Genomic DNA, 26,156 nt, shown 5'->3' with positions numbered 1-26,156 from the left:
AGAAAACAACCAAACTTACTAACAGGAAGTCTGACCTTGAAATACACATGAAAAATATATAATGCTATATAATTTTATATATATTTATTATATATAGACAGAAAGAAGGAGACATTTTATTTGGCTTCCTCTCTTGTTATACCACTATACTCCTGTACCTTGGGCAAACACTACAATTAATTCTAAATTATAATTCATGGTGACTTGTGCTTACACGTATATATAATATTATGTAATATATATGAATTAAATGGGAAATTTTTAAAATAATTATACTTGACATCTCTTCTAAGTAGTAAATTTCTATAACAGTTGAGATAGCACATATCAGGTGGAGGAGTAATTTTAATTAAAAGTCTAGCTGGGCAGTGAAAGTGAATGCCTTTAATACCAGCACTGGGGAGGCAGGGACGGAGATCTCCATGAGTTTGAGTTTGAGGCCAGTCTAGTCTACAGACTAAGTTCCAGGATGGCCAAGACTACATAAAAAAATCTTGTCAAAGAAAACAAACAAACAAACAAACAAACAAAAGCAGCAAAAACAAAAACAAACCACCAGAAGAAAAATAAGTTTAATAAAAATACAAAAAAATCCCTATAAGATACTAATTAAATCAAACACTAATTAGATAACTTTCAAGTAACTTACCTAATTCTACTGAAAATTAGTATATAAAATTATAACCTGCTAATTTTAAATTGCTAAATTAAGGTAAACATAATAGTAAATATGTTATGAAGGATTGTTACTCAGAATAAAAAAAAAAAGAATAATAAAATACAACAACAACAAAAATAAAAAAACCAACTCCAAAACAAACCTCACCTATGCCCCTATAACTAACCCTAATGAAACTTCCTGGGACACACACACACAGAGTAGGGGCAGATATTAAACCATTTTATTGAACTTAAACATACAGAATTGGGATCAAACATACTATTGTAGTCTATCAGTCTAAGCAACCAATTAATATATATATATATATATATATATATATATATATATATATATATATATCCAATTAGTATTTAATTATGGTAGCAATGTATTTGATTTCAATTTAAATATTTCTTCTTATGCTGTTTAGCAGACAATTCTGTCAGTGTTTTCCCTCCCATCTTAAATCGCCACCCTACAGCATCATATTTATGACTGCATTGTGTCATTTTATTAAAATAAAAATTTAACATGTGTTTTAAGGTTATTAGTCAGTTGACTCTGAGTTTATCAAATGAAACATAACTTGAGTTAGTCCAACCCAATCACAGTATTCCTTGAACAATACAAAGTACTTTCTTTTTAGTAGCAGAAAAAGAAATAAAAAAAATACCTCAAACAAGAGGACTGGGTGTGCCATTCACTAATGTCTTTGAAGAGGGAGGAAACCATAAGTCAAATACAAGAGACCTCTAAAGATAAGAAATACTCCTGCCCCGACAATCCCCAAAGAAACAGAAACTTCATTTGACACTGGGAACAACTAAATGCTGCCAACTATCAGAGGAAAGTCAGAAATAAATTCTTCCCAGAATCTTTCCTATGGCAACTCTATACTTTGAATTCAGCTCAGTCCAACAGGCCTTCTGATGTAAAACTGAAAGACAATAAATAAATTCCTAGCTCATTAAATTTGTAATCAGCTCTTGTTATAATATAGAAACGATAAATGTGTAATATATTATGAAATAATCTTTGCACTAATCAACATAAACAACTAAGTAGAAAAAATGTATGATGAACAAGCAAATAAAAAATTCTAAATAATATTTACATTATGTAATCAAGCAGTCTTCATTTGGTTGAAGCAGTTCCTCCAGGTGTTTGTTACAATGCCAAGAGTAAAAAATATAAACAAGTATTTCCTCTGCTGTATGTGCTTCATGGGGAATATGATAATATTCTTTAAAACACACATTGCTTCAAGCCTCAAATATATTTTCATCTTCAATTTACATTTTGTGTAAATAGTTCTTAGAACAAGCTGTTCAGTTTTTCTAGAAAATACAGCATTCCTATTCTTATGAGCACCACATTTCATTTTGAAATTGAAGTACCACAGAAGTACACACAAAAAAAAACAATGTTCAGACTACAAAAAAAATGGTAGATTAAAAAGGACAAGTTAAAAGAAAGATAGGTTGCATAAAACATTGTGTGGGAATTTAAAAATTTTTAAATACTGTTCATAATTACAGATAGTTATCATATTTTTAGCACACACATTGTTCTAAAAACTAGAATTTCATCTTTAGCCTACTCATTCTAATTATAAACATCATGAAATTTCCTTTAAAACTTCCTGCACAGAATACTTTTGAAGAGCTGGAGACACACCACAGCTGATACGGTGCTTTCCAAGTACATACAAAACCCTTGGTCAATATGGAATCAAACCCATATTCAGATGCATAGAGAATTTAAGACCAGTCTGTGATATGAGACATTGACCCAAAAAGAAAAAGAAAAAAGAATGAAAAACAAAGAAAGAAAAGAAAACCATTGGATTGGAAACACATCTCATTAGAACATAACAAATAGGTATTCCTGGCATTTTCTTTTCATTCTTTCTAATTAGACATTTGCTTATAAGTTAGATCAAATTAAAATGGTGACATTTCAGCTACCATCATCCCAAGGAAAACACACTCTGAGGGAAAGCTCAGCATCCTGGATTGAACCATACTCCAGGAAAACAGACAGAATAGCTTCATGTGCAAAATTCAATCCCATCGGTATAAAATAAAATTCAAAACATCATTAATACATTAAAAAATCACCACTAAAAATGATTAACTTAAGACCTGGATATTAAAATTAGCAGAAAATGATGTTTTAACTTACTGTATCAACAATGTTCGAGGACATAAATGTTAAAGGTTCATAATGAAGAAAAAGAAACGAAATTTCAAAACAGAAATAGTAACTTAAAAAAGAATAAAAGTAGTAATTTTAGAAAAATCAAATATCTGAAATTTAAAATTCACTAATTTTTTTTATCCTGTTGACCATGAAAGAATAAATAAATTAACTCAATTGTAAATTATTTTCTAGAGAGACAGAAAGGTGTAGAGTCGGGTACATGAGGAGGTAAAGAAGATCTTTGAGGATTTGAGGGAAGGGAAACCACAATAAAAATATATTGTATGAAAACAATATTATTTTTCAGTTAAAAAAAAATAAAGAAAGCTGGGTGGTGGCGGTGGCACACACCTTCAATCCTAGCATTCAGGAAGCAGAGGCAGGCAGATCTCTTTGAGTTTGAGAATAGACTAATCTATGGAGAGAGTTCCAGGACAACCAGGGTTACAAGGAGAAACCCTGTCTTGAAAGAAAAACAAAAACAAAAAAACCAACAAAAAATAAATAAACAAAACAACAACAGAAAAGGAGATCAACAAAAACTAAACAGGCATTCACCTGAAAAATTATGTAAACCTGTAAGATAATCTACAAAAGTTCTAAAACACAAGTAGCTAGACAATCAGAGGAAGATAAAACACAAAAATGAAAAACCAAAACGCAAAGATAAGGTTTGCATAGAAGCCAAACAAAAAAAATCATCAAATGAGAAGAAAAAAACATATTCACAAATCCAAATACTGTAAGCACAACAAAAATCACATATAAGTACATCAAAATAAACCTACTACAAACAAGAGATAAGAACAAACCTTGGAAACAGTCAAGAACAAAAAAAAAAAAACACTGAATACAAAATAACAATAAAGTGCCACTTCTATTCACGGTGAAGTTACTTATGCATCAGAAACTGTGAAGACCATTTACCTACCCAACAGACCCTAAACTTGAAAATAAAATATTTGGCCACACAACATCATCATATTTATATTTTAATCAAATCCTCAATTATATTTAAAGTCAAATGTAGGGACAGTACCATGCATGCAAACTTTTCAACACTTTAATTATGAGACAGGGAAAAAATAAATATTGACTAAGGACTAAAAGCGGTCTCCATAAGCTTCAGATGATTTTATGTACAAAACATAACCAATCTACAAAAACTGTTACAACTTTTAAGTAAGTGAATTTTATAGGGCCAACAGATACAATTTCTTTTTTTTCTTTTTATGTATTTTTTTATATTTTATTTACATTTCAGATGCCATCCCCTTTCCCCATTTCCCCTCCCTAGAAAACCCCTATCCCTTGCCCCCTTTTCCTTTTTCCTTTTATACATTTTTTAAAATGTTAATCAAAGGTTTTATAAGTTTGGTATTGATCAGAAGTGTAACCCAATACCCAACCTAGATATATCAACTATCTTTGACTGGTGGAGACATGTGAACAGCAGATACAATTTCAAGACTATGTAAGACCAGTATTAAAAATACGACAACAACTGATTTAAAATTATGTTACAGAATCTTAGTAAGAAACTTAGTAACAGACTTGTGCATGTACTGGAACAAAAACAAATATATAAACAGAAAAAAAAAAGACACAGAAATAAACCCACACAGCTAGACTATCTTTCAATAAAGCTGCCAAAACTACACATCAACATAAATAAGACCACTTCAACGAATAATAATAGGGAAACTAGATACCTACATGTAAAATAATAAAACTGGATGCCTATGTCCAGTTGGGACCAAAATGTATTCACAATGTTCACTGGCAGCTTGGCTGAGTCAGCTATGTGCTTGCTGCTGTAGGATGCAGACACAGGGGGAGGCCAGCAGCCCAGCCAGCGGAGTCAAATCAGAGTCCAAGTTCAAAGAGAGACTCTATCTTACATTTGAGGAAGAAACTCAACATCAACTTCTGGCCTCCATGTGAACACACTCACACACAATAGACACACATACAATACCCTAAAAGTATAACTATTCAATACTTCTAGGAATATTTTTTAAAAGAATATGTCAGTGTACTACATAGATATTTGCACTTCTAAGTTCACCCTGCACAATTCACAATAACCAACATGTAGAATCTGCCTACATGGCTCTCAGGAAATGAATAAAGAAAGAAAACATGGTGTGGGCTAGGGAGACAGTTTATTAGATAAAATAATTGCTACACAAACCTGAGGACCTGATTTGAATCCCCGTAACCTACACGAAAGCAGCATGTCTATAATCTCAGTGCTCCTACAGTAAGATGGGAAGCAGGAACAGGAGAATTCTGGGAAGCTCACAGGACAGCTACCCTGGAATATATTTCAACAATCAAAGACACTGTCTCAAACAAGGTGGAAGAAGCAACGTCCAAGGTTTTCTGGACCTCCAAAAGGGATGCTGCCTCACCTGTGCAACCCACATTCACACACAAAGCAGTGCATGCACACTCATTTTAAAGACTACATAATGAAATGAAAATGTGATATAGCTCTACAATGGTATTTTATTTCATCTGAAAGAATGAAACTATAGTATTTTCAGGGAAATCCATGGATTTCCATCAACTGGATTGGGGGGTGGGGGGCATCATGTTAATCATAATAACCCAGACTGAGAAAAAAAATTAGCAGCTTCCTCTGATATGAGGAATTTAAATAATATGTGGATATATATGACATAAAAGTAGACACACTGTGTAGGGAGAGATCTAAACAGCCATGTAAGGCAGGGTGCTGGAGGGACTGAGTTACAAACAGATGTGCATGTATAAAGATACCGAATTATGAGAAGAATAAAGGTATAGGACATACCACCTGACTCCCAGTACACTAGGCAGATTAGAGAGCAACATAAAACACACAGGTAAACCAATGAACCAGAAGAGACAGTTCAGAAATAGACCCACATGTATACAACAATTTCATTTTTTATATGTTGGCTTTACTCAAAACAATCCAATTGGAGGCACGGCCTTAAGTGTCTTCAACAGCCCCACAGGAGGACACCGACAACAGCCCCACAGGAGGACACCGACAACAGCCCCACAGGAGGACACTGACAACAGCCCCACAGGAGGACACTGACAACAGCCCCACAGGAGGACACCGACTATATTTACCTCTCTCCATCTCTCACATTATAAAACAGAAGTTCATGGGTCACCTAATCTGAGAATCTAAAATTCAATAAATAATAAAAGATAAGCAACATAGTTTTTTTTTTTTTACTTAGGATCTTGGCAAATATTTTTAAATAGCCCACAGAAAATAAAAACTGAGAAAAAGGAGGGCATATAACCCACAAGGAAGCACAGGGAAGGTTGCTCACATGGTTAGCCAATGGGCAAATTAAATCCCATTAAAATGACCAAGCTTAGCCTAACTAATATCTTGAGGGACTCTGTCCTTCAAGTCAAAATAGTAATAAATACACCCTGTTGAATAGCATGTGCTATGGCCCGGTGAGTTAGAGCATTCTGTGGTTTGAAGGGGAACCGCTCCCCACAGACATCAGGTTTTGAACACTTGGTCCCCAGCTAACAGTGCTGTGGGTAAAATCTCTCAGAGATGAGGCATGCTGGGAGAGCCTGGGTTTCTGCAGACTGGCCTGGTGTCTTGTTCTCATCCTCAGCTTTCCAATTGCAGACACAAGGAGCTCTGGAAGCTTCTGTTCTGGTCACTGCTTCCTCCTCACCATGCTAGACCACGTAACCATTGGAACTTCATAAACCCTTCCACATAAACCCTTACGCTAAGTGGCTTTTGTCAAAGTGTTTTTATCACAGAAATGTGTAAAGTAATTAAGACAGCATGTTAAACCACAGAAACTCAAAACATTGTCAACAACCATTTTATAAAATGGTCTATCATTATAAAGCTAACTATATAATTGCTTGATACTCTACAAATTCCAATTTTCGAAATTCATAAACATATCTGTCCAGCCTAAAGATTTGTGTAAGAGTTTGGTGTGTTCATGAGATGGAATGGTATGCAGCAATGAAGGGAAATATGAGCATGTAATATACACAACCTTGAATTACAATTACAGAAAATGTGTTTTTATAACATATATGTTGGTTTTCTAGTAAGCACACACACAACCATAAGTAGCAGAGCCTAAGCAAGAACTGAAGTCAACATTACCCAACCATAAAGCTACATTATGCAATAGAAAGCCACGGACAAATCTATCTTTATTTAAACACAGAACCTCCCTTTGCCATTTTCTAATAATTATATCTCTAACATTTCAAAAGTCATACAAAAGATGAAGTTTAAATGAATACAAGTAAATCTAAGGCTTGGCTTTGCTCAGGAGTAATATGACTAGAAAAGTTTCAAACTGTATTTCTTATTCCTAACATAATTCTCTCGCAGCAATTCTAAAGCAGAGATGGTTCACGTTACACTTCTAAAGAAAGCGTCCTTTCTGTAAACTGGGCAAAAGTAAAGTGTGTTTCCCCGCCTCTGTGGCAGTGCAACTGTAAGCTACCGGAAGAGATGTTCACCCAAGTCTTAGGAACGCAGAGAATTTCTCAAACTTTCAAATCAAAATTCAAATTGTATATGCCTTCAAAGACTGACTTTCCTGGGGGCATCAACTTTTGTGAATAATTCACAACTGGGTAAGTAGACGGCTCAGAGGAAGAGAGCAGACATAAAACAGGTGCTTGGCTTACCATGTGACAAAGAGCATCAACATTTGAAAAGTTACTAATAATTAGCTTAACTGTTAGAGATTGTTTATCATATGAAAACTGGATAAAAATAATTTATCATTAGTATTAACCTATCAATTGTCACCAAAAGAAGTTGTTTTTTAAAAGTTCATTGAAAAAAAACCACTTAAATACAACCATCATAAATACAAGCATCTGTGTTAATTATGGTATACAATCAAGAACCATAATAAATGTCCTAGTAAAAATGTCAGTGATAATGCATATCTGCATCAACATATTTTTCTCAGATACCAAACACAAATAATTGTAAAAATAACCATTCATGACTATAGTAATGATTACATATATACTTAGTAAAGTTTAAATATATACATAAATTGCACCAACTGACAACTTGATGCAGTATATGCTGTAATAGAGAGACAGCCTATAGAATCCAAACATATTTCATTTTGCTTTTTTGAAGCCAGGATCACAGAAAGTAACAATTAGATTTCATGTCAATGTAATTCTTTATGCTTCCTAATATAAGCAGTCCAGGAAATATATTCCCAAAGTGGAAAAATTATTACGATGTGATCATGCCAAGCTCAAACAATGCACACATGTGCAAACTGCAACCTGTGAGCTCTGAAAAACAAGCATGTTTCTCTCTCCATGTCAGAGTGATCATTAATGTGCAGTCATGAGTAACAAGCACCTGCGCCAAAATGTATGAACACAGGTTAGTGGTTTCATAGTAACCAGAGCTTAGGAAATGTATGAACACAGGTTAGTGGTTTCATAGTAACCAGAGCTTAGGAAATGTTCTGTAAAGGATTAAGAACTTCAGAGCAAAAGAACTACCAGCTTAAATAAACATTTATTTTGTAAAATCATGCTCTTTATATAAAATACTGACGTTCAGAATTGTTGTAAAATTTCAATAAAAAATAACTATAAAAATAAGACATTTGCATTAGGTAAATCTATGATTTACCTAATTTATTTTTAAAGAGTAGTGGTCCTATTACAACCAAATCAACACTTTTGAGAGAGAAAGGTAGCACTAAGAAAGACCAAGGGAGGACACTAGGCATAAGCTAGGTCTCCTCCAGGAAACTAAGCCATGTACTTACTATCAGAAATGCCAACAAGGATGGCAGTCCTCACCTCTAAGAAGTTTTTTTTTTTTTTACTCTTAGTTTTAAGAATGAAATTCTGCATATCCCATTGTACACATGAATGAAAAAGAAAAAAATATTTATAGTATATTTTCTGAAAAAAATCCAGTTTTATTTTGCCCCTATGTGGTCAGATAGAACAACAATCTGTTACACATTTAAAGACCAAAAAAAAAAAAAAAAAAAAAATGCACTTAAAGGAAAATACAGATTTCTTCAGTGTATGTATGACAATGCTAAAAACCAACAAAGAGAAAAATTTACAGACTATTAAGTATACTCTTACAAACAAGCCATTGTTATTATGTTCATTTAATGCTGCCCAAAGCAATTGTTTCTAGAGTTTCTAGGGTCCAAACATATTTAACCTTCCTTGCAAAGCCAGGATCACAAAAATTACAAATTATATTTCATGATAAATTTAGTACTTGAGGACTTGATTACTGGTGATATAGGTAATTATCTGTGTGTCCTGGCTAAATGATTTAATTTGAGGGAAAATGAGCTTACAATGAGAAGAGTTGGAAACAAGAATTTAAAGTGGCATTTCATCAAAACCTATGAGATGGATTTATTAGGACCCAGGCACTTTCTGTTTTCACTACTAGCTCATCAGCTGCAGAAGAACAGAATATATCCTTCCACCTCCTTTATCTTCTAAAATGGTACTGAAGAACCATAAAGACGGGAGAACAAGCGAACAACTTTCAGCCTGAAACATAATAGTCTTATTAGGGGGTCCCCAAATAAAAACTAGTGTAAATAATCTAATAACTTTCATTACTAAATATCTACAGTTCATAAGTTAATAAAAATAGTTTAGCAATCCATATTAATCTCTAGTTCTATGATTTCTGATGTGCATAATATTACTGCCATACATAAAATCTTTCCTTCTTTAACAAGTTGCGTGTAGCAATGTTTTTAAAGCACATGAAAAGAGATTTTCAGCTTTTAACCATTTATTGCTAATATAAACAGCATAGAAATCAACTTCCTTGACACCAAAAACCTGAAAAAAAATTCAGTTACACACTTGAAAAATGATTGGTTACCTAAGGAAGTTCAAAACTGATTAATAGGGTACCCTTTTAATAATGGATTTTCCATATGTGATGAACAGTATTCTAGTAATTTCTCCTAAAAAGCTGCTCAGAATAAAATTACATGACCAAATATCCCATGTTATTTTCCTGTCACTTCAGTGACTATAACCAGCATCTCAGGATAAATACTGACTAGTCCATCCAACTAACGTAAACACGAAGTTATTACTACATACATACCAAGCAAAAGTGAAGTAAGTTATGTAACTGAGAGTCTCCAGCCACTGGCATCCAGACCAGGGGACTCACTGTGAGACTGCACCCTCAGTGACAGTTCAACTCCACCTTCTATGAAGTTTTTGAAGATGAGAATTTCACAATACATGGGTTTTGTTTTTGTTCCAACATTAACTGTAATGTTTGCCCAAACACATTTAAACAGAATAAAAAAAAAAAAAAACTTCAATGATCCATTTATCTAATCTGAACACAAAATATAATCAAAAAATTTTAACGTGTTAATATACATTGGGAATTTGTATGCTTATTTTACATTCTCCATACTTTTAAAATAACTATCAGCACAAATGATTTTGTTTGATCATAAAAACAAATCAAGTTGTTGATTATTTCTGAAGATTAGTAGAGATATTTGTAAAATAATGCCACAATCTTCTTTTAGGAGTAAGAATTAAGAACATATAAAGACATGATTTGTTTTCTAAAGCAGAATAAATTCCTTATTTATTAGTATTTTCAGAGAGAATTAAACAAGATTGGTTTATGGAAACACTAGAAATTTCAAACTTATGCTTTAATTGTACCAACACAAAATACTATAATTTAATAAGAGATTGAAATTATAAACATGTCAACAACAAAACAAACTTGAGGCCAGAGCAGTGGCAAAGCCCAGGGTGCAGTGCCAGCACTCACCTAAACCTGTGCCTCACTATGCTGCTGTCACAGAGCTCCTACAGCAAGCATGGACTGAGGCATGCAGCAACTCTTAATATCAAAAAGAAAAACAAAAAGAAAAGAAAAAAGTATATAAGAGGAGTACTCATTTATAAACTCTGGGAGCTTAATCATGGAAACTCGAAGAAAGCCATGTTACTTTTATTTTAAAATACAATGTGTATAATTTTAAATAATTTAAAGGCTATGCTAGTAAATTAAAAAAAGATGTCTTAAAATATTAAATAGCCTAGTGTAGAATACCCCAGTATTTCATATACTGTCATGCCTTAGATTAATCTGAAAGTTAAAAAGAAAAAATAGTCCATTCACTGAGAGGAAAAAAAAAAAAAACCCTCCATATACAAAGAAAAGGTCATAAACGTATTTAACACCAAGAAAAATCTTAAATGACAATAAATTTTAAGAGCCTCCTTTTCACCTGCCATACTAAGATACATATTGTATAACGAGGGTTTTTTTTTTTTTTAATCACTACAATAGGCTATCTCAAAGTACACAGAGATCCTAAAAGGAGTGGACCAAGAAAACCATCCAGTCTTCTAAGCACTATTAGTGTCCTTCCAGTTTCTAGAACATTTTAGAGCATTATTGTATTATCAGAATATGTGTCTCAGCCCTTCCCCGTGCATATTTTGCTTAAGTGGAGTGGGTTTTTTTAGGGGGGGGGAATAAAACAGGAAAGATTCTCAAAAACTGAACAACTTAAATGAGGAAAGAACCTAGCATTAAAACTGCATTTTAAAGCTCTCTTCAGAAAGATTCCTCCGTTAGTGTAAGCCAGACAAACCATCCAGAACATATGTTCATAACTGAACAACCTTCACGACAAGAAAGAGATCAGCTGAAAGAGCAATAGAGATTGATAATGAGGAATCCTCCCCAAAGTAGCCGACCTAAAACAAAGCACTGCCTGCAGTTTCACAGTACAGCTTATTTCAGAGTGATTATTGATCTGCCCTGCATAGAGAAATGTCTTAGCCATGAAATCATCTTCCGCATGTTTTACAAGAGCATGCATGACTGCTAATTCACATTTTCCAACAAATCACACATGATTATACAGCCCCGTGCTCAGTTATGCAGTGCAATCACTACTGTGATTGTAGGGAAAACATTTATCAGGCATTTTAAGCTAATCATTTTATTTATTAGAAAAGAGAGTGAAATAGCCTGATATCTGTATTGTATTTCAGAGGTCAATCTACTTATATTTAATAAGCTTTATAGGCCCTAAAAATAAGAGATTTTCCTTCCTACAATCAAATTTAAAAAGCTATGTAAAATGCTGTATTTGATTAAAAAAAAATAGTGCCCATATATTACTAATACATCAAGGCAAGCAATGTCATACACATACAAGATTACTGCTCTGAAAATAATATTTAAAAAAAATATAGTTTAGCTTTACTTACCTTGCATTGTTCAGCGTTTGTCCAAAAAGCTCATTCTGTAAAATATTTGGTGGGGATGAAAAAACCCCATGGAAATGAGATAAAACAGAATTGCAGACCTGGCGCAACGTCTCAAACTGCATTTTCCTTCTTTATCCTCCTCTTATGTTTCCTCACCACCTGTCTTTAAAAGTCATCTATTTGCAGACACCATCAAATAGAAACATGCCAATCAAGTTCCACATTTCTCCTGAGCTCTGTAGAAACTGTGCTTAAACGAGCAGAGGTTGGTAGCTAATTGTACAGTCATTATTCTTCTAATTCAGTCGTAGAAGATTCAATCCTCGTGCAGCCTTCGGCTTTCTCCTGACTGTAGCAAGAATTCTAAACAGCAGTGAGCTTTCTGGGCATTCCCCGCTCAAGTGTGCGGCTGGGCTGCTTTCATGTGCTCCGCTCATATCTCTCTAAGCCTAGTAAAAACACGCAATGGATAGATGCTGTCGTCAGGACTTTCAGCACATCTGGCTGCCAGCAATAAAAATCTCACAAGTAATAAAAATGGGACAAGGTATCTTCTCAATGTTGCTACTGGGAAAAAGGAGAAATGATGCATTTTCCCAGTCTCTTTCTCTTTTGAAAAATGAATGAGTCCAGCCACAGAATGTATCTCTTCAAGCTACTGCATAGGGCCAAAGCACTAAAAATACGTGCTCTGTTCTCCTTTCAGAATCACGAAGAAATAAAAATATGACAGACAACAGGCTTCTGCCACCTACTTCTTTAATCCTGTACTTCTACAGTGCAGCACATTTAGAAACTGTGCACTTGGTCATATTAATTTATTTAACATGTCTAAAATTATTTTTAAAAAGAAATGAATAATGTTCATCCTGGAATCTTTCTAAAGGCCATATACGTTGACTATATAGTAGGTTATGTAATTACAGAAAAAATATTTTTATCATATCAATTAAAACCCAACTAAATAGCACATATTACATAAAATCTTTCCCATGAATTAATAAATAACCATAATCAGAGATACTTTAATCACTCATTCTTAACTAATTTCAGTCACAGCATTTTGATTAGTGACTATTTCCTGAAGGTTCCAACCATCATCTCAGAATACCCTCCTATAAGCATCTGAGACTGACTGGGTCAGATAAAATATTGGCTTTCTACCTATGGGGCCATCTTTCTAAGAGGTTCAGTTATAGGCTTGATCTAAACTAAGAGTGCCCTTATTTTGATGTCATTATTTCATATTTTATAGGTGACCATCAATCTATTTATCAAATGCACACACATGCCCATTTATAAAGTATATTCTCAGTTTGTAAGGGGTTTCTAAATGTTTTTATTATCCATAAATCCATTATACATGTTGGTTCTTCTACCATTTCACAGAGGACAAAAACTGGGGCTTTAATGACTATACAGATTACTGAAAAAGTATTTGAAATTAAAGTCTTCACTTTGTCTGTTTTGTGAGCTCCCCCCTTGATTTTCTATATATTTGCACAGTCATTAACACACATACAAACCTTACTATAAATAAGCCACTCTCTACTGATGAGTGGAGAAACCATCACCCAGTGACATAACCAAGTATATTTCAGTAAGAGAACACATCTCTAAATTTTAAAATGCAAGAAATTAGGTAGATTTATTCCCTTTCTATCAATCAGAAGAAACCCAACGTGCTTTTCATTTTTAGGCCTCTGATCATAACTTGATAATTTTCATCTTAAAATAGTCAATTTTTACGATTAGAATCATAGTTTTAAGATTCTTACTTTTGACTTAATTTCATGGTTAACAATACTCTGACAAAAATATCTAAACTGTTCTTGTGTATAGGTTTAATTTTTGTAACCAATCAAAGCCCTTTTGAAACAAGTCTGCTAATTTATGTGACTATAGAACAAAGCATGTTTTGTTATTTAAAATTTTTTCTTCTGTGTGTCAAAACTAGATTGAAAGGGGGGTCATAGTGAGCGTTCCCAGTGATGCTAGCCTACACGTCAGCAGCCTCACTGCAGTGATTCTTAAAAGGCTCCTTGAATGAAGCAAAGCCATCAGCTGTCTTCCTCCGAGGCCTGCTTACACTCCCTCCATCAGCACACACACCACTGACCCTCTTAACCTGTTTTCTCTTCTTTCCTCAATATCCCTAAACAGTGCCTCAGCCTCCTCATCACTGTCAAGTATCAAAGAAAGTCTTCTGGTTTAGACAGTGTCCTCAGCTGTGCATCCTCCTTTAGTCACCCTTTCTCTTGACAGTATTTAAGAAAGGAATAGTTACATGAAAACACTGCATTCCCGACTCTATTCAATTATGTCTTGCATTCTGTTTTAGTCATTTAGCACAGTGCCCAGTACAGATTTAGTGTTCAACGGACATTTGTTGATAGATATCTACATTTTATTAAATTGTTACTTCTTTAGTCACATCTGTAGACAACCCCATCCACAGAAAATCAGCGAGAATCTTGATTTGCTGGTGTATCTATGTTCATATGCTTACCACATGTTATCACATCCAATCAAACTTCATAAATAGAATTACTAATGTTTGTACTCAAAGACATGTCAGTTCAATAGACTTTGTAACTGGTCATGGCGTCAAGTGTTGCAGATGTTAGAGATATTTGCTCTGTGCTTTTGTTATAGTGTAAGTTAACTAGCAATGGGACAACAGAAAGCACAAAATTTAGAGTCAGAGTGGAATTTAAGCAATAGCTGAAACTTTATTAGCCATAATACTCCAGGATGTTCACTTTATATATTTAATACATGATTGTTTTTAAGTCAAAACTAGCATACTCATTCATATCCTAGAGTTATTATTGAATTAAAATATGTAATATATAATGTACTTTATATACTCTATAATATTTACTATTTAGAAATCTCACTATAAACAACATGTAGAAGCAATTACTGATCAAATATTTTAACAATTATATTTGGGTATAGTTTTCATCATATTTGTTCATCAAAAATATTTATAATTTTCTCATACATGTCTCTAGTGCCCTATTCATATAACAGTGGCAGTGGCAATGGCAGGTCATACATATAAGTCTCGTTTTCCAAAAACCTTAAATAAGAAATGCCTTAGAGCTAAGAACAGAACCTTATTCATATCCTGTCCTGTATACATGAGAGTTAACCTTTGACAGGCATAAGGAGGAAGCTTTAGTTTCTCTTCTGCTGTTCTACTAATATCTTTTTTTATTCAATAGTTTATTTACATTTCAGATGTTATCCCCTTACCCCATTCCCCACCCTGCATCCAGGAACCCCCTATCCTATGCCCCTCCTCCTGCTTCTATAAGGATGTGCCCCCACCCACCACTCCCACCTCCCCACTCTCAAATTCCCTCACACTGGGCGTCCAGCCTTCATGGGACCAAGGACCTCCTCTCCCACCTATGTCCGACAGGGCCATCCTCCCCTACATATATAGCTGGAGCCATGGGTCCCTCCCTATGTGCTCCCAGGCTGGTGGTTTAGACCCTGGGAGCTCTGGTTGGTTGGTATTACTGCTCTCCCCATGAGGCCGCAAACCCTTTCAGCTCCTTCAGTCTTCTCTCTAACTCCTCCATTGGGAACCCCTTGATCAGATCAGTGGTTAGCTGTGAGCATCCACCTCTGTATATGTCAGGCTCTGGCAGACCTCTAAGGAGACAGCTATATCAGACTCTTGTCAGCATGTACTCCCTGACATCCACATCAGCATCTACCTTTGGTGACTGCTCATGGGATGGATACCCAGGTGGAACAGTCTCCAGACGGCCCCTCCTTCAGTTTCTGTCTCACACTTTGTCTCCCTATTTGCTCCCTTGAGTATTTTGTTCTTCCTTCTAAGAAGGACCTAGGCACCCACACTTGGTCTTCCTTCTTCATGAGATTCCTGTGAGTAGCGAAGATGCTCTACTAAGATCTTTAGCAACTCACTACAAAAACCAGGGTCAGTAAAAGTTCCAATAGAGTCAAATGTGCTTAAAACATTGGAAAGCAAAGGCAATGTAAGAAAAAAAAGACACATAAAATGCCAACCAACACCTGAAGCTTAATCCATGGGCAATTAAAATAATTGCCAAAAAAATAAAAACAATGTATTTTCACCTATTAAATAGACAAAATATTAAGCAGGTGCTCATAAAATGGATAATAATCTACCATACTTCTTGGTAAGAGCCTATATTGTTACAATGTTTTAGGGATATTTAGCGATAACTATCAAAGACTTCAAAACTGGTCAAAACATGAAAGAAAACAGAACAATAAAAACCAAAACATTAATATTACCTGAGGATGTAATAACTTTCTTTCTGCAAGAAAACACAAACTTGCTACAGTTTGTACAGACGTCCCTATAATCACAAGATAGTTACTAGCACTTAAGAATGGGCCCATACTGTATGCTTAACAATGCTTAAGTAAATCGGACACCGCCTTACTACTTTCCTTCTGTTTAGCTATGAGTGCCCATCCGCAATAGTCTTCTTTTTCAACAGCAAAATTCTGAAATCCTAAAGCAATGCAATTTAATTGTTATGAAACATCTAAATGAGAAGAAAGCCAAATTTAATCCTAATTTCTTTAAATTATCTTCAAAAGTATCAGAAGTACAAACTCATGGTCATTTGTAAGTTTTGTTTACAAATACCTAATGGATACTAGTTAAATATTAACAAAATTAACAAACTCAAAATAAGAGTCAAAATTCAGGACGTTTCTTACCTGATAAGAAACACAAGTTTCTTATCTGCTTAAGGCACCATTTCTCTGGACGTAATTAGATTTGTTCTTTTCAAGCTGTGTACACTTCGTTTTAGTTTTGCCTGTGTGCATACATTTACCACTGTGAGCTCACAGAAGACAACTGGAAGGATTCAGTCCTCTGACCTCATCATGTGGGCTCCAGTGACGCCTGAGTCATCAAGCTTGGGTGCAAGTGTTCTTAGCACGGAGCCATGCCATTAGCTCTACTACCTTGCCTTTCTTTGACAGGATCTCACTCCATAACTAAGGCTAACCTCATAACCTTGCAGCCCAAGCTGGTCTGAAACATGGTATCTTGTTGTCTTACCTCCCAAGTAGAGAATAAAAGCACGAGGCATAATATCTAGTTCACTTTTAATTTTGAAGAGTAACAAAGTAGGGCCAGTGGGATGCTCCAAGACAAAAGGCACTTTCTGCAGAGCCTGACGGCCTGAGCTCAGCAGTCTCTGACCTTCCATCATAAACCATGGCATGTACACATATATACTCACACAGGAAAAGACACATACATACAAACACATAAAATAATGAAATGTAAATAAAAGTACCAAAATGTTTCTACTGAAATAACTTTTTACATGCAAATAACTAAACTTGCATTTAAGCATAGCTGAAGAATTATGGAAATTCTAATTACACAAATATGTGACATCACAACAAAAATCTAAAAATGCTGACAGAGCTTTTCATTTCTTAAAATATACAGCTCTGTTCATACAGTCTCATCTATGTATATTATATCCATATTACTCATATATATGAACATGTATATGAATCAACTACATCAATTTCCCACTACTTTAGTCCTGTTCCATTGACTATCTTAAGTGTCCAAGAAAGGAAAACAGATACCAGAAAACATCTCCAAAATCCTATCCTTGTGTTTTGCAAATTAATATAATCTGTTAAAAATACTTCCCTGAAGCAAAGATCACAGAACCATTCACTTCAGGAGGACCCGCAGTCTCAATTAACCTGGACCCCTGAGATCTCTCACACCCTGAGCCACCAACTAGGCAGCATACGCCAGCTGAAATAAGGCCCCCAACACATATACAGCAGAGAACTGCCAGGTCTGGGTTCAGTTAGAGAAGATGCACCTAACCCTCAAGAGACTGGAGGCCCCATGGAGTTTAGAGGTCTGGTTGGGAGGCGGGGTGTAGGGACATCCTCATGAAGACAGGGGAGTGGGGAGGAGATATGGGGTGTGGACCATTCAAAGGGTGGACCAGGGAGGGAATAAAATCTAGACTGTAAAAAAATAAAAGAATAATTTAAATAAAATTTAAAAAAAGAGAGAGAGATGGCAGGCATAGAATTCCTAATAAATGGGAGAGAATAGGAGGCATTCAAAACAGATCATTTTCCCTATGCTTCAATTTAGGGTGAACTAGGCAGTATATTCAGGGATCAAAAGAAAGCTCAGACCTAAATACATGGATTCAAATCTAAAAACAACTAGAACATTTCTATTCACAACATTATGATAAAGGGGCTGAAATAACAGCTCAGTGAGTAAAGCACTTGATAGGTAAGAGTGAAGACTAAACCAACATAAAAGTCAGGCAGGAGTAGAACACACGTGTATCCAGAACAAGACAGGGAATCCCAGGAGCAAGCTGGCTAGCCAGACTAGTCAAAGTGGCAAGGTCCATACTCAAGGAAGGCTCTGCTTTAAATGTAAAATGTGATCTAGAAAGATACCCTATGTTAATTTGGGGTGCTCACACACATGAACATGCATACATACACATACACACACACACACAAAATCAAATTTAAAAATAAAGCAAGTTGCATAGTTAATTTAAATTCTTGTAGATACCCAGTTGCTTTGTGATACAAAGTTAGTCTATACACTTCTCAGAAACTTGAGCTCTACGTTGGTACATACTATTCACCATGGCTTCAGAACACACTAGTAATCTAAATCACCTCTATCATCTAATTCAAAGAGCAAAGAGAAAGCAAATAAAAGCCATCGCTCAGGCATAAAGACACAGCTTCATGATCCTCTCTCAAACTCCTTTTCATTGCCAGGAGAATGAAGGCTAATCCTGCTGTGCTTTGGCTCAGACACATTTTGAGAGGTGTCTTGAATCTGGCAGCAAAAGGAACATTTTTTTTTTCACAGAATGCAAGAATCCAGCTATTGAGTCTAACCAAATTTCACCTCTCAAATGGGAGCATTCAAAGTGATACCTAGAGAATCTACCTAGAAGGAAAAGGATGAGTACTTCAGAAACAGTAATTATGTACGTCCAATGTTAGGACTGTTAGCTCCACACAGAATTAACTAGGAGCCCATTAGCAGCAACGACACAATCTTAGAATCCATCTGAACATGAATCAGATTCAATTCAATGGCTTGAATTACATTTCTCAAAAACCACAATGTAAGTGATGTTTACAGCCTTGGGACTCCAAGGACTCCACTGAGCTTGCAAAGTTATTTCCAAAGGCACATTCACCAGCTAATAATTTCCAAGCTTACCTAGATTCTTCAGGGAATAATACTGACTGAACTTTGTTATGTGAAATAACAATATAGTCATTGTCACAATTATAAGCATATTTCAGCAAAATATGAGAACAATGATATCTATAATAATATTGGCCTAAAGTGCTCTCATCTATAATTCCTTTTGTGAAATTTTTCTCCGCCTGTTACATCATGAAGAAAGAATGGAGGTTCTTTTTTCTCCATAGGTAATTTTATTACATGAGTACAAATTTTGTTTCAGCCATAAGATTAGCTACCAAGAAATGTGTCTTAAAACTTCACAATATATCTTTGCTTCATTCTAGTAACTATCTCACTACCTATATTATAATCAGTCTATTTTAGATATGCACAATATTTTTATCTTTTTTCAGTTTATTATCAGGTATTAGTTGTAAGAAGCAATGGGTTTCATTGTGACATTTTCACACATGTGTGTAGCATATTTTGATCATTGTTATTCCCCATGTTTTACTCTTAATTTCTTTTTGTAAAGAACATCAATTAGTTTCTATGATGAAAAAAAGTATTTACATAAAACTGTAAGACTAAAATTTAACATTACAGTTCTCTGTTTTCAAATTAAGTTGCACATTATAGAACACTTCTCATGAATTAGAATATATTTTTATACTTTTCATTTATGTGTGTGTCTGTGTGTGTGTGTCTGTGTGTGTGTGTGTGTGTGTCTGTGTGTCTGTGTGTCTGTGTGTCTGTGTGTGTGTGTTTATATTTCTGCATGCGGAAAAAGTAACCAAAAGCTTATCTCTGTTTAAGGGCAAATGGGAAGCAGAGTTAGAACTTTTTCCCTTTTCCCTTGCCCACAGTGTTTTTATGTTCTCTTTCCTGCCCATTGTTTTGGTCTGTCTACAAAGCCCCAGTGGCCAATACAAAATTACAATAATTATCACTAAGAAGGATTAAATAAAGACAATGTTAAAGGTGATAAAATGGGATATTTTCTCACTAATTTCAAAACAGATAGGAGTATTTGAACAGTTTCTAAAGAGAGATCTTATTAAGAGTCAGTCATATCAGGTAAAGGATCAACCAACTGCTATAAGTTCTACCTTGTGTCTGTAAAAGTACTCAAGCAGAGGACAATTAAAGATTCACCTAATAAAAGACTGCATTACACACAAAAATTAAAATTGCTTTATCAAATTTCTTTAAACTTTATGTTATGAGTCTAAGGACAAATATCTAAAATGTAGTTTACAGTAAATTTGAAAGAACGCCAAGAAGAGGAATATGGTAGGGTTGGGAGGGAGGACAGGAAAGGGGAAATGATGTAATTATATTATAATCTCAAAAAATAAAAGAAGTAGTTAAAAACAAAAAATTAAATTATAAGCTGAACCAAAAGACATTTTATTTCCATCCTGCTACAATTACAAAAGTAATAATACCAAATTAATGTCTAATATTCCAGCATCTTAACGTACTTAGCCAAACTACAGTTTCTTGACAAATGGCCTCCTATAAATGTAGAAGAATTCAGGTCTATCATACGGGGCCTTCACAACCCTCTAACCCCTAGTCCTTCATCCTTTGAATGGTATGCGCTCAATATAAAAGCCACTAGAAGATGTAGACCCAACATTTCCCAGGCAAAGTTACTGAATCCCAATGTTAAATAATTCAAACTGTTGGGCTGTACAAAAATATTGAAAGGCTCAACTATCATTCATTCATTAGAAATGTGTCAATGAAGTATTAGCTGAAATTTCCTGGGTATTTTCTATCTCCTACAGAGCACACAAGGAAGAAACGGGGTGGAAAGAAGAAGAGGAATGGAGGAAAGAGGTGTTAAATATCATCCTAGTGCTCACACATTTGAATTTATAGTCTATTGGGGTAAACAGTGAATAAGTGATATCATGTCTCAATGAGGAGTTTGATAGAGAGAGAATTTGTAGCAGTAACCCTGAAATAGTCTTAGACTTTTAAAAGCAGAGGAAGTTCTCCTGAGCTAAGTACCATTCTAGATAAGAATCCTAGAACAGTAAAGTATTCAACACACAGAGCATAGAACAAGAGTACTACAGGTGCAGTGCACTGCATATGCAAAGGCCAAGCAAGGAGATCAGGAAAAGAATTAGCAAAGGCCAATACAGAAAAACAATGGAGTCGCTGGAGAGAAAACAGAAGACACAATCTTACAAGACCTTGAAAAGTGGTTGAGGATTTTGATTTTCAATCAGGTAACAGCACAGTGCTATCCTGTAACAACACTGTTATGTGTCAATATATGCTTGAAGGCCTGATGGTTATAATCAAGCATACTTAAGCATGAGTACTAAAGAGTATAAAGTATTAAAGCACAAAAGAAGAAACAGACCTTAAGTACATCAGAATGTTATCTTAGTATGTGAAGGGACAGGGACAGCAATTAGAAAGTTAACATAATAATCCAAGCAAGATATTAGCTGGACTGGATTAAAGCAATCATAGCAAGACAAAGAAAAAAAAATGGACTACCAAGGGAGAAGCTGACCCAACAGCACTCAGACACAAGCCACAGGAGTGAGAAGTGGTGTGCGAAGAAGGTCAAGAGGGGTCAAAATCTCACTCAGATTTCTTTCTTAAGTAACCAAGCAATTAGTCTTAAAGTTTACTGAGAAAGAATACTAAATGAGGAGCAGCTTATGAGGCAAAAAAGGAAGCGATGCTGAGTTGAACTTGAAGCATATGCACAATCATTTAATACTTTAAAAGGTAGATAGGTTAGTAATCGATATATCAATCCAGAAGTGAGATACTTTAGGAAACTTCACCATATTAGATAACTCAGAAAGAAAATTCAAAGTAAGATATAAAAGAGGCCTGAGATAAAGCACCAAGAATCTGTGAGATGGCTGAGCAGGTAAAGGCACCTAATCTCAAAGCTAATGAGCTGAGTTCAGTCCTAGGACCAAACGATAGAAGCAGAGACACGACATTCATAGGTTCTCCTCTGGATTCCACACGTGTATACATGTGGGCCCACACAAGAATGCATATATACACAAGTAGATATTGTTTTCAAAATAAAGGCACCAAGCAACTAAGTTCTAAGTGAAAAGAGCAAGTGAAGAACTCTGAAAGAAGCCCTAGAGCCAGGAGAATACAGAATTTGTAAAAGAGTACAAGCAACCCTGTGTTATAGTCTTCCATTCTGGAATCTGAAGAAACATTGTTTGTAATCTTTTGATGAAAACAATTCTCCTACAAATAGTTCCTTTGACCTGACTCCATTCATTCCATCTGATCCAGATCTTGCTTTGGAAATGACCTAAGAACAGACACCTTAGTTTTGCAGTTCCTCCTTTCTTACCTCAGCTGAAACTAGGCAGGCAAAAATCTTTGTTTAATCAAACAGACCTTCTAAAAATAAGACTATAGAAGCCTACTGTTCAATCTTATCAACCTAAAAATTATACTCCATCTGTCTCTGAGAAAAGAACAAAAACAGAGATTTATCAGAGAATCCCACTAATTATGAATCAGGTTATTTATGCCCTAACTTCCAAAACACAGAAGGAAGTATTCTATTAAGTCTATTACCCATGTAATTTCATACCTAATACACTTCTTACCAAGTCCTTCACCACTGATGCTATTCCTAAATCATTTCTGATCTTAAATGAGCCTCTCTTCTATTCAAGTTTTCTTCCAAATCCTATCCTATGTTTCTGTTCATCTTCATCCCATACTTTCTGGAAGGTGTATGGCCACTACAACTGCTTCACACACTTCTCTGAGTTAAATGATCAAACTGTTAACATTTTTTAGATTACTCTTAGCAATAACTTCTATATTATGAAAATCAACAGACAATTCTTTCTTCTGTGTTCAATAAGACATGCTAATGCTATGTTCTTGACAAGAAGCTATTTTTATTCTTCATTCTTCACAAATATCATTGGACCTTCCTCTTCCTTAATGACAATTGTCTTCCTTGCTGTCTTTAGCTAGCTCTCACTCCTGTCCTCTGTCTCTACACATCTTCAGTGCCCTGTGGTGGCTATATTGTGTATTCATCTGCAGGCTCCTGCGAGGTAACATGGGTCCTAAATACAATAATCTATATTTCGTGTCCTTGACCTCATATTCTAAAATTTCAGACTCATTTAATCACTTGTCAATTTGTCATCATAATTTTTTATTTTCCTTATCTAAACCTGCTTTCCTCTCCATTTTTCATGTATTAGAACAAAATATGACTTTTCTAGCTCCTATCCTTGATATGCTTTGCTTCATACTATACCACTATCCAAACTATTAGTAGATTTACCAATTCAACCTTCAAAGCATAAGTTTTTCCATCTCAATATAATACTAATTCAATCTACCAAAAGTCCATGTCAAGAGTGTCATAACTTCTCTCTGCATATATTGGCACTTAGAACCTTTCACAAAAGGGAATGACCATATTTTCAAAAAAAAAAAAAAAAAAAAAAAAACACAAGTAGTATGTTTCTTCCATGCGTAATATCTATAGTTGTATATTGTATATCACAGATACTAAACTGTTCTATTTTGTAAAAAGAACATGAAATGTGTTGTTTCATACAAGGGTATTTTCGTTTTGTTGGTTTTTATTTTTTTGCAAGTGGTTTATGGCAAAGGTAGAATAAGCTTCCTGAAAACAGCTCTTCTAACTTGAGTCCATTCATTCCATACCAATCAAAGCTATACTTGAAAACAATCTTAGAATAAACATCTTCTGACTTTTGCAAACCCTTTCTTCCCTTCTTGAAAAGTAAGTATTCAGCCTCTGTTCAACTAAAACAGAGTTTCTTCCCTGTGACCATGGAAACCAAATGTCCTCACACAGACCTCAGCAGCTTCCTACAAATTCTCTTCACTCACCCACAAGTTTATTCTGAAGTATTTAACTGGTCCCAGAATTTATAATAGTATTGTAAAATCATGAGTAAAACACTAATTTAAGCCTTTGTCATAAACACAACTCCCAAACTACATAATTGTCTAAAAGAATAAAACAGTAAAGCAACAATTCTATGTCAAGGCTTTCAACTGTGTCAAATAACTCACATGCATGTTATATACACATATATGTACATCACAGAAGTAAAGTTGTTTGCATCAAAAGCTGACTCGCTATACTCTGTGGCACTGCCACTCTGCTCACAGGAAAAGCTGGGATACATTTTTTTCAGAAAGATGTAAATAAAAATTTGTTAAGCCTGCTTTATCAAGGCAAATTCTTGTGGCTATTTTTAAGTGTGTGTGTGTGTGTGTGTGTGTGTGTGTGTGTGTGTGTGTGTAGAAAACTCAGAATTAAAAAATAGTAAGGAGGAAAACAATACTTAAGAAGTAGACAAAGAAAAAAATTCTCCATGAAAATATATTTTAAAAGAAGAAAATGTAAAGAAAGCAATGAAAGGGGCTGCCGCATCGGTCGGGAGGGAGCTGACACCACCGTTTAATTTTCCAGCTCAGGCACTGTGTAATTAGGTAAGCACAGTGAGAACCCCTCCACAGCTAACCTTCAAACCACCCCTGAAAGACTTTCATCCCACACAGAGTTCCAAGTCATACCTCAAATCTCCCCAAAGGTATCACATAATAAGCAACCACTGGATATCTTTCTCAGAGAGAAAAACCAGCAGATTATGGATAACAATAAGCTTGGTTCTTTAGACCATTTTTTTACTGTCATATTGTGAAAAAAACTGGAATGCTCAACGTTACTAAGGACATCCATACAATTTAACTTTAATTTCAGCATTCTGAATCTTAAGGCATGTGCAATCTGATATGTAATAAGCTTGTTATGTATTAAATATTGGTATGTACAAGACAAATGTTTTTATCATGGCACAAAATTCATGTGACAAGCTGATAAACTTAAATTCCTGAATTACTGAAGAATTAAATATGTGAAATAAGAATATGTATTTTTATTTAAAGTTTTAGTACCAGTACCCTAGTTTTGTTTGTTTTAACTCTGTAACAAGTAGACAGACCAGCAAGACCCCTGAGTGACCACTGTTGCCCACAATACTAGATGATGAAAGCCTATTGGTTGCTTCTTTGATTTTTGTCCTTCCTGCCCTTAATTTTGCCACCTGGTTTATCTTAGGCATGTTTCTGGACATTGGAGATACATATGTGTGTGTCTGTGTGTGTGTGTGTGTGTGTGTGTGTGTGTGTGTGTGTGTGTGTTGTAGAAATTCATTTTGTTTACTTTATTCACTATTCTGTCTGTACTCAGTGGTCTCTACACTGGCCTTATCTCAGGATGACAGCCTAACTTAGTTGTAGTCATTATCTTTCTATCCCTGAGCAGTATCAGGACTGCCTTCCTGAATGAACTGGAAGAGACAATGTAAGGGAAAAACAAATGAGGGAACCCTACAAGTTAGTGTACAGCATTAAAGGAGTCTACAAACATGCATATAAATACCAGTTAAGAACACATGGGCATTAGAAGAAGTAGATGACCCTTTGGCGATAGAATGACCCTTTCACAGGGGTCATATATCAGATATTTACATTACCGTTCATAATAGTAGCAAGACTACAGTCATAAAGTAGCAACAAAAATAATTTTATGGTTGGGGTAACTACAACATGAGAAACTGTATTAAAGGATTATGGCATTAAAGGTTGAGACCCACTGTACTAAAGGAACAAAGTAAGAAAATGGCTCCTAATGACATAGTCAAGGATCAGTACATCAAACTAAGCCCTCATCAAAGAAGCTTCTTT

The 26,156-nt window shown here is 35.0% G+C and overlaps 1 protein-coding gene across 48 annotated transcripts in view; it reads right to left on the bottom strand.

The window, feature by feature from the left end:
- The window catches only part of Rims2 (regulating synaptic membrane exocytosis 2), a 465,628-nt gene that overhangs the window by 278,684 nt on the left and 160,788 nt on the right, over positions 1-26,156 (bottom strand). For 3 of the 48 annotated variants that reach the window (XM_034516374.2, XM_034516379.2, XM_034516381.2), the window contains exon 1: positions 12,158-12,768. The exons of 32 other annotated variants lie outside the window; for them this stretch is intronic. In XM_034516374.2, coding sequence (XP_034372265.1) covers positions 12,158-12,279 — 122 coding nt within the window. In that variant the 5' untranslated portion in view covers positions 12,280-12,768. Of the gene's footprint in view, positions 1-12,157; positions 12,815-26,156 lie in introns of those variants that run through there. 13 more of the 48 variants (XM_034516399.2, XM_034516400.2, XM_034516382.2 and 10 more) reach the window with 8 other exon arrangements.

Source organism: Arvicanthis niloticus, chromosome 13, assembly GCF_011762505.2.
Source record: "Arvicanthis niloticus isolate mArvNil1 chromosome 13, mArvNil1.pat.X, whole genome shotgun sequence".
NCBI lineage: Eukaryota > Metazoa > Chordata > Mammalia > Rodentia > Muridae > Arvicanthis > Arvicanthis niloticus.
This window is presented reverse-complemented; position numbering and strand designations above follow the sequence as displayed.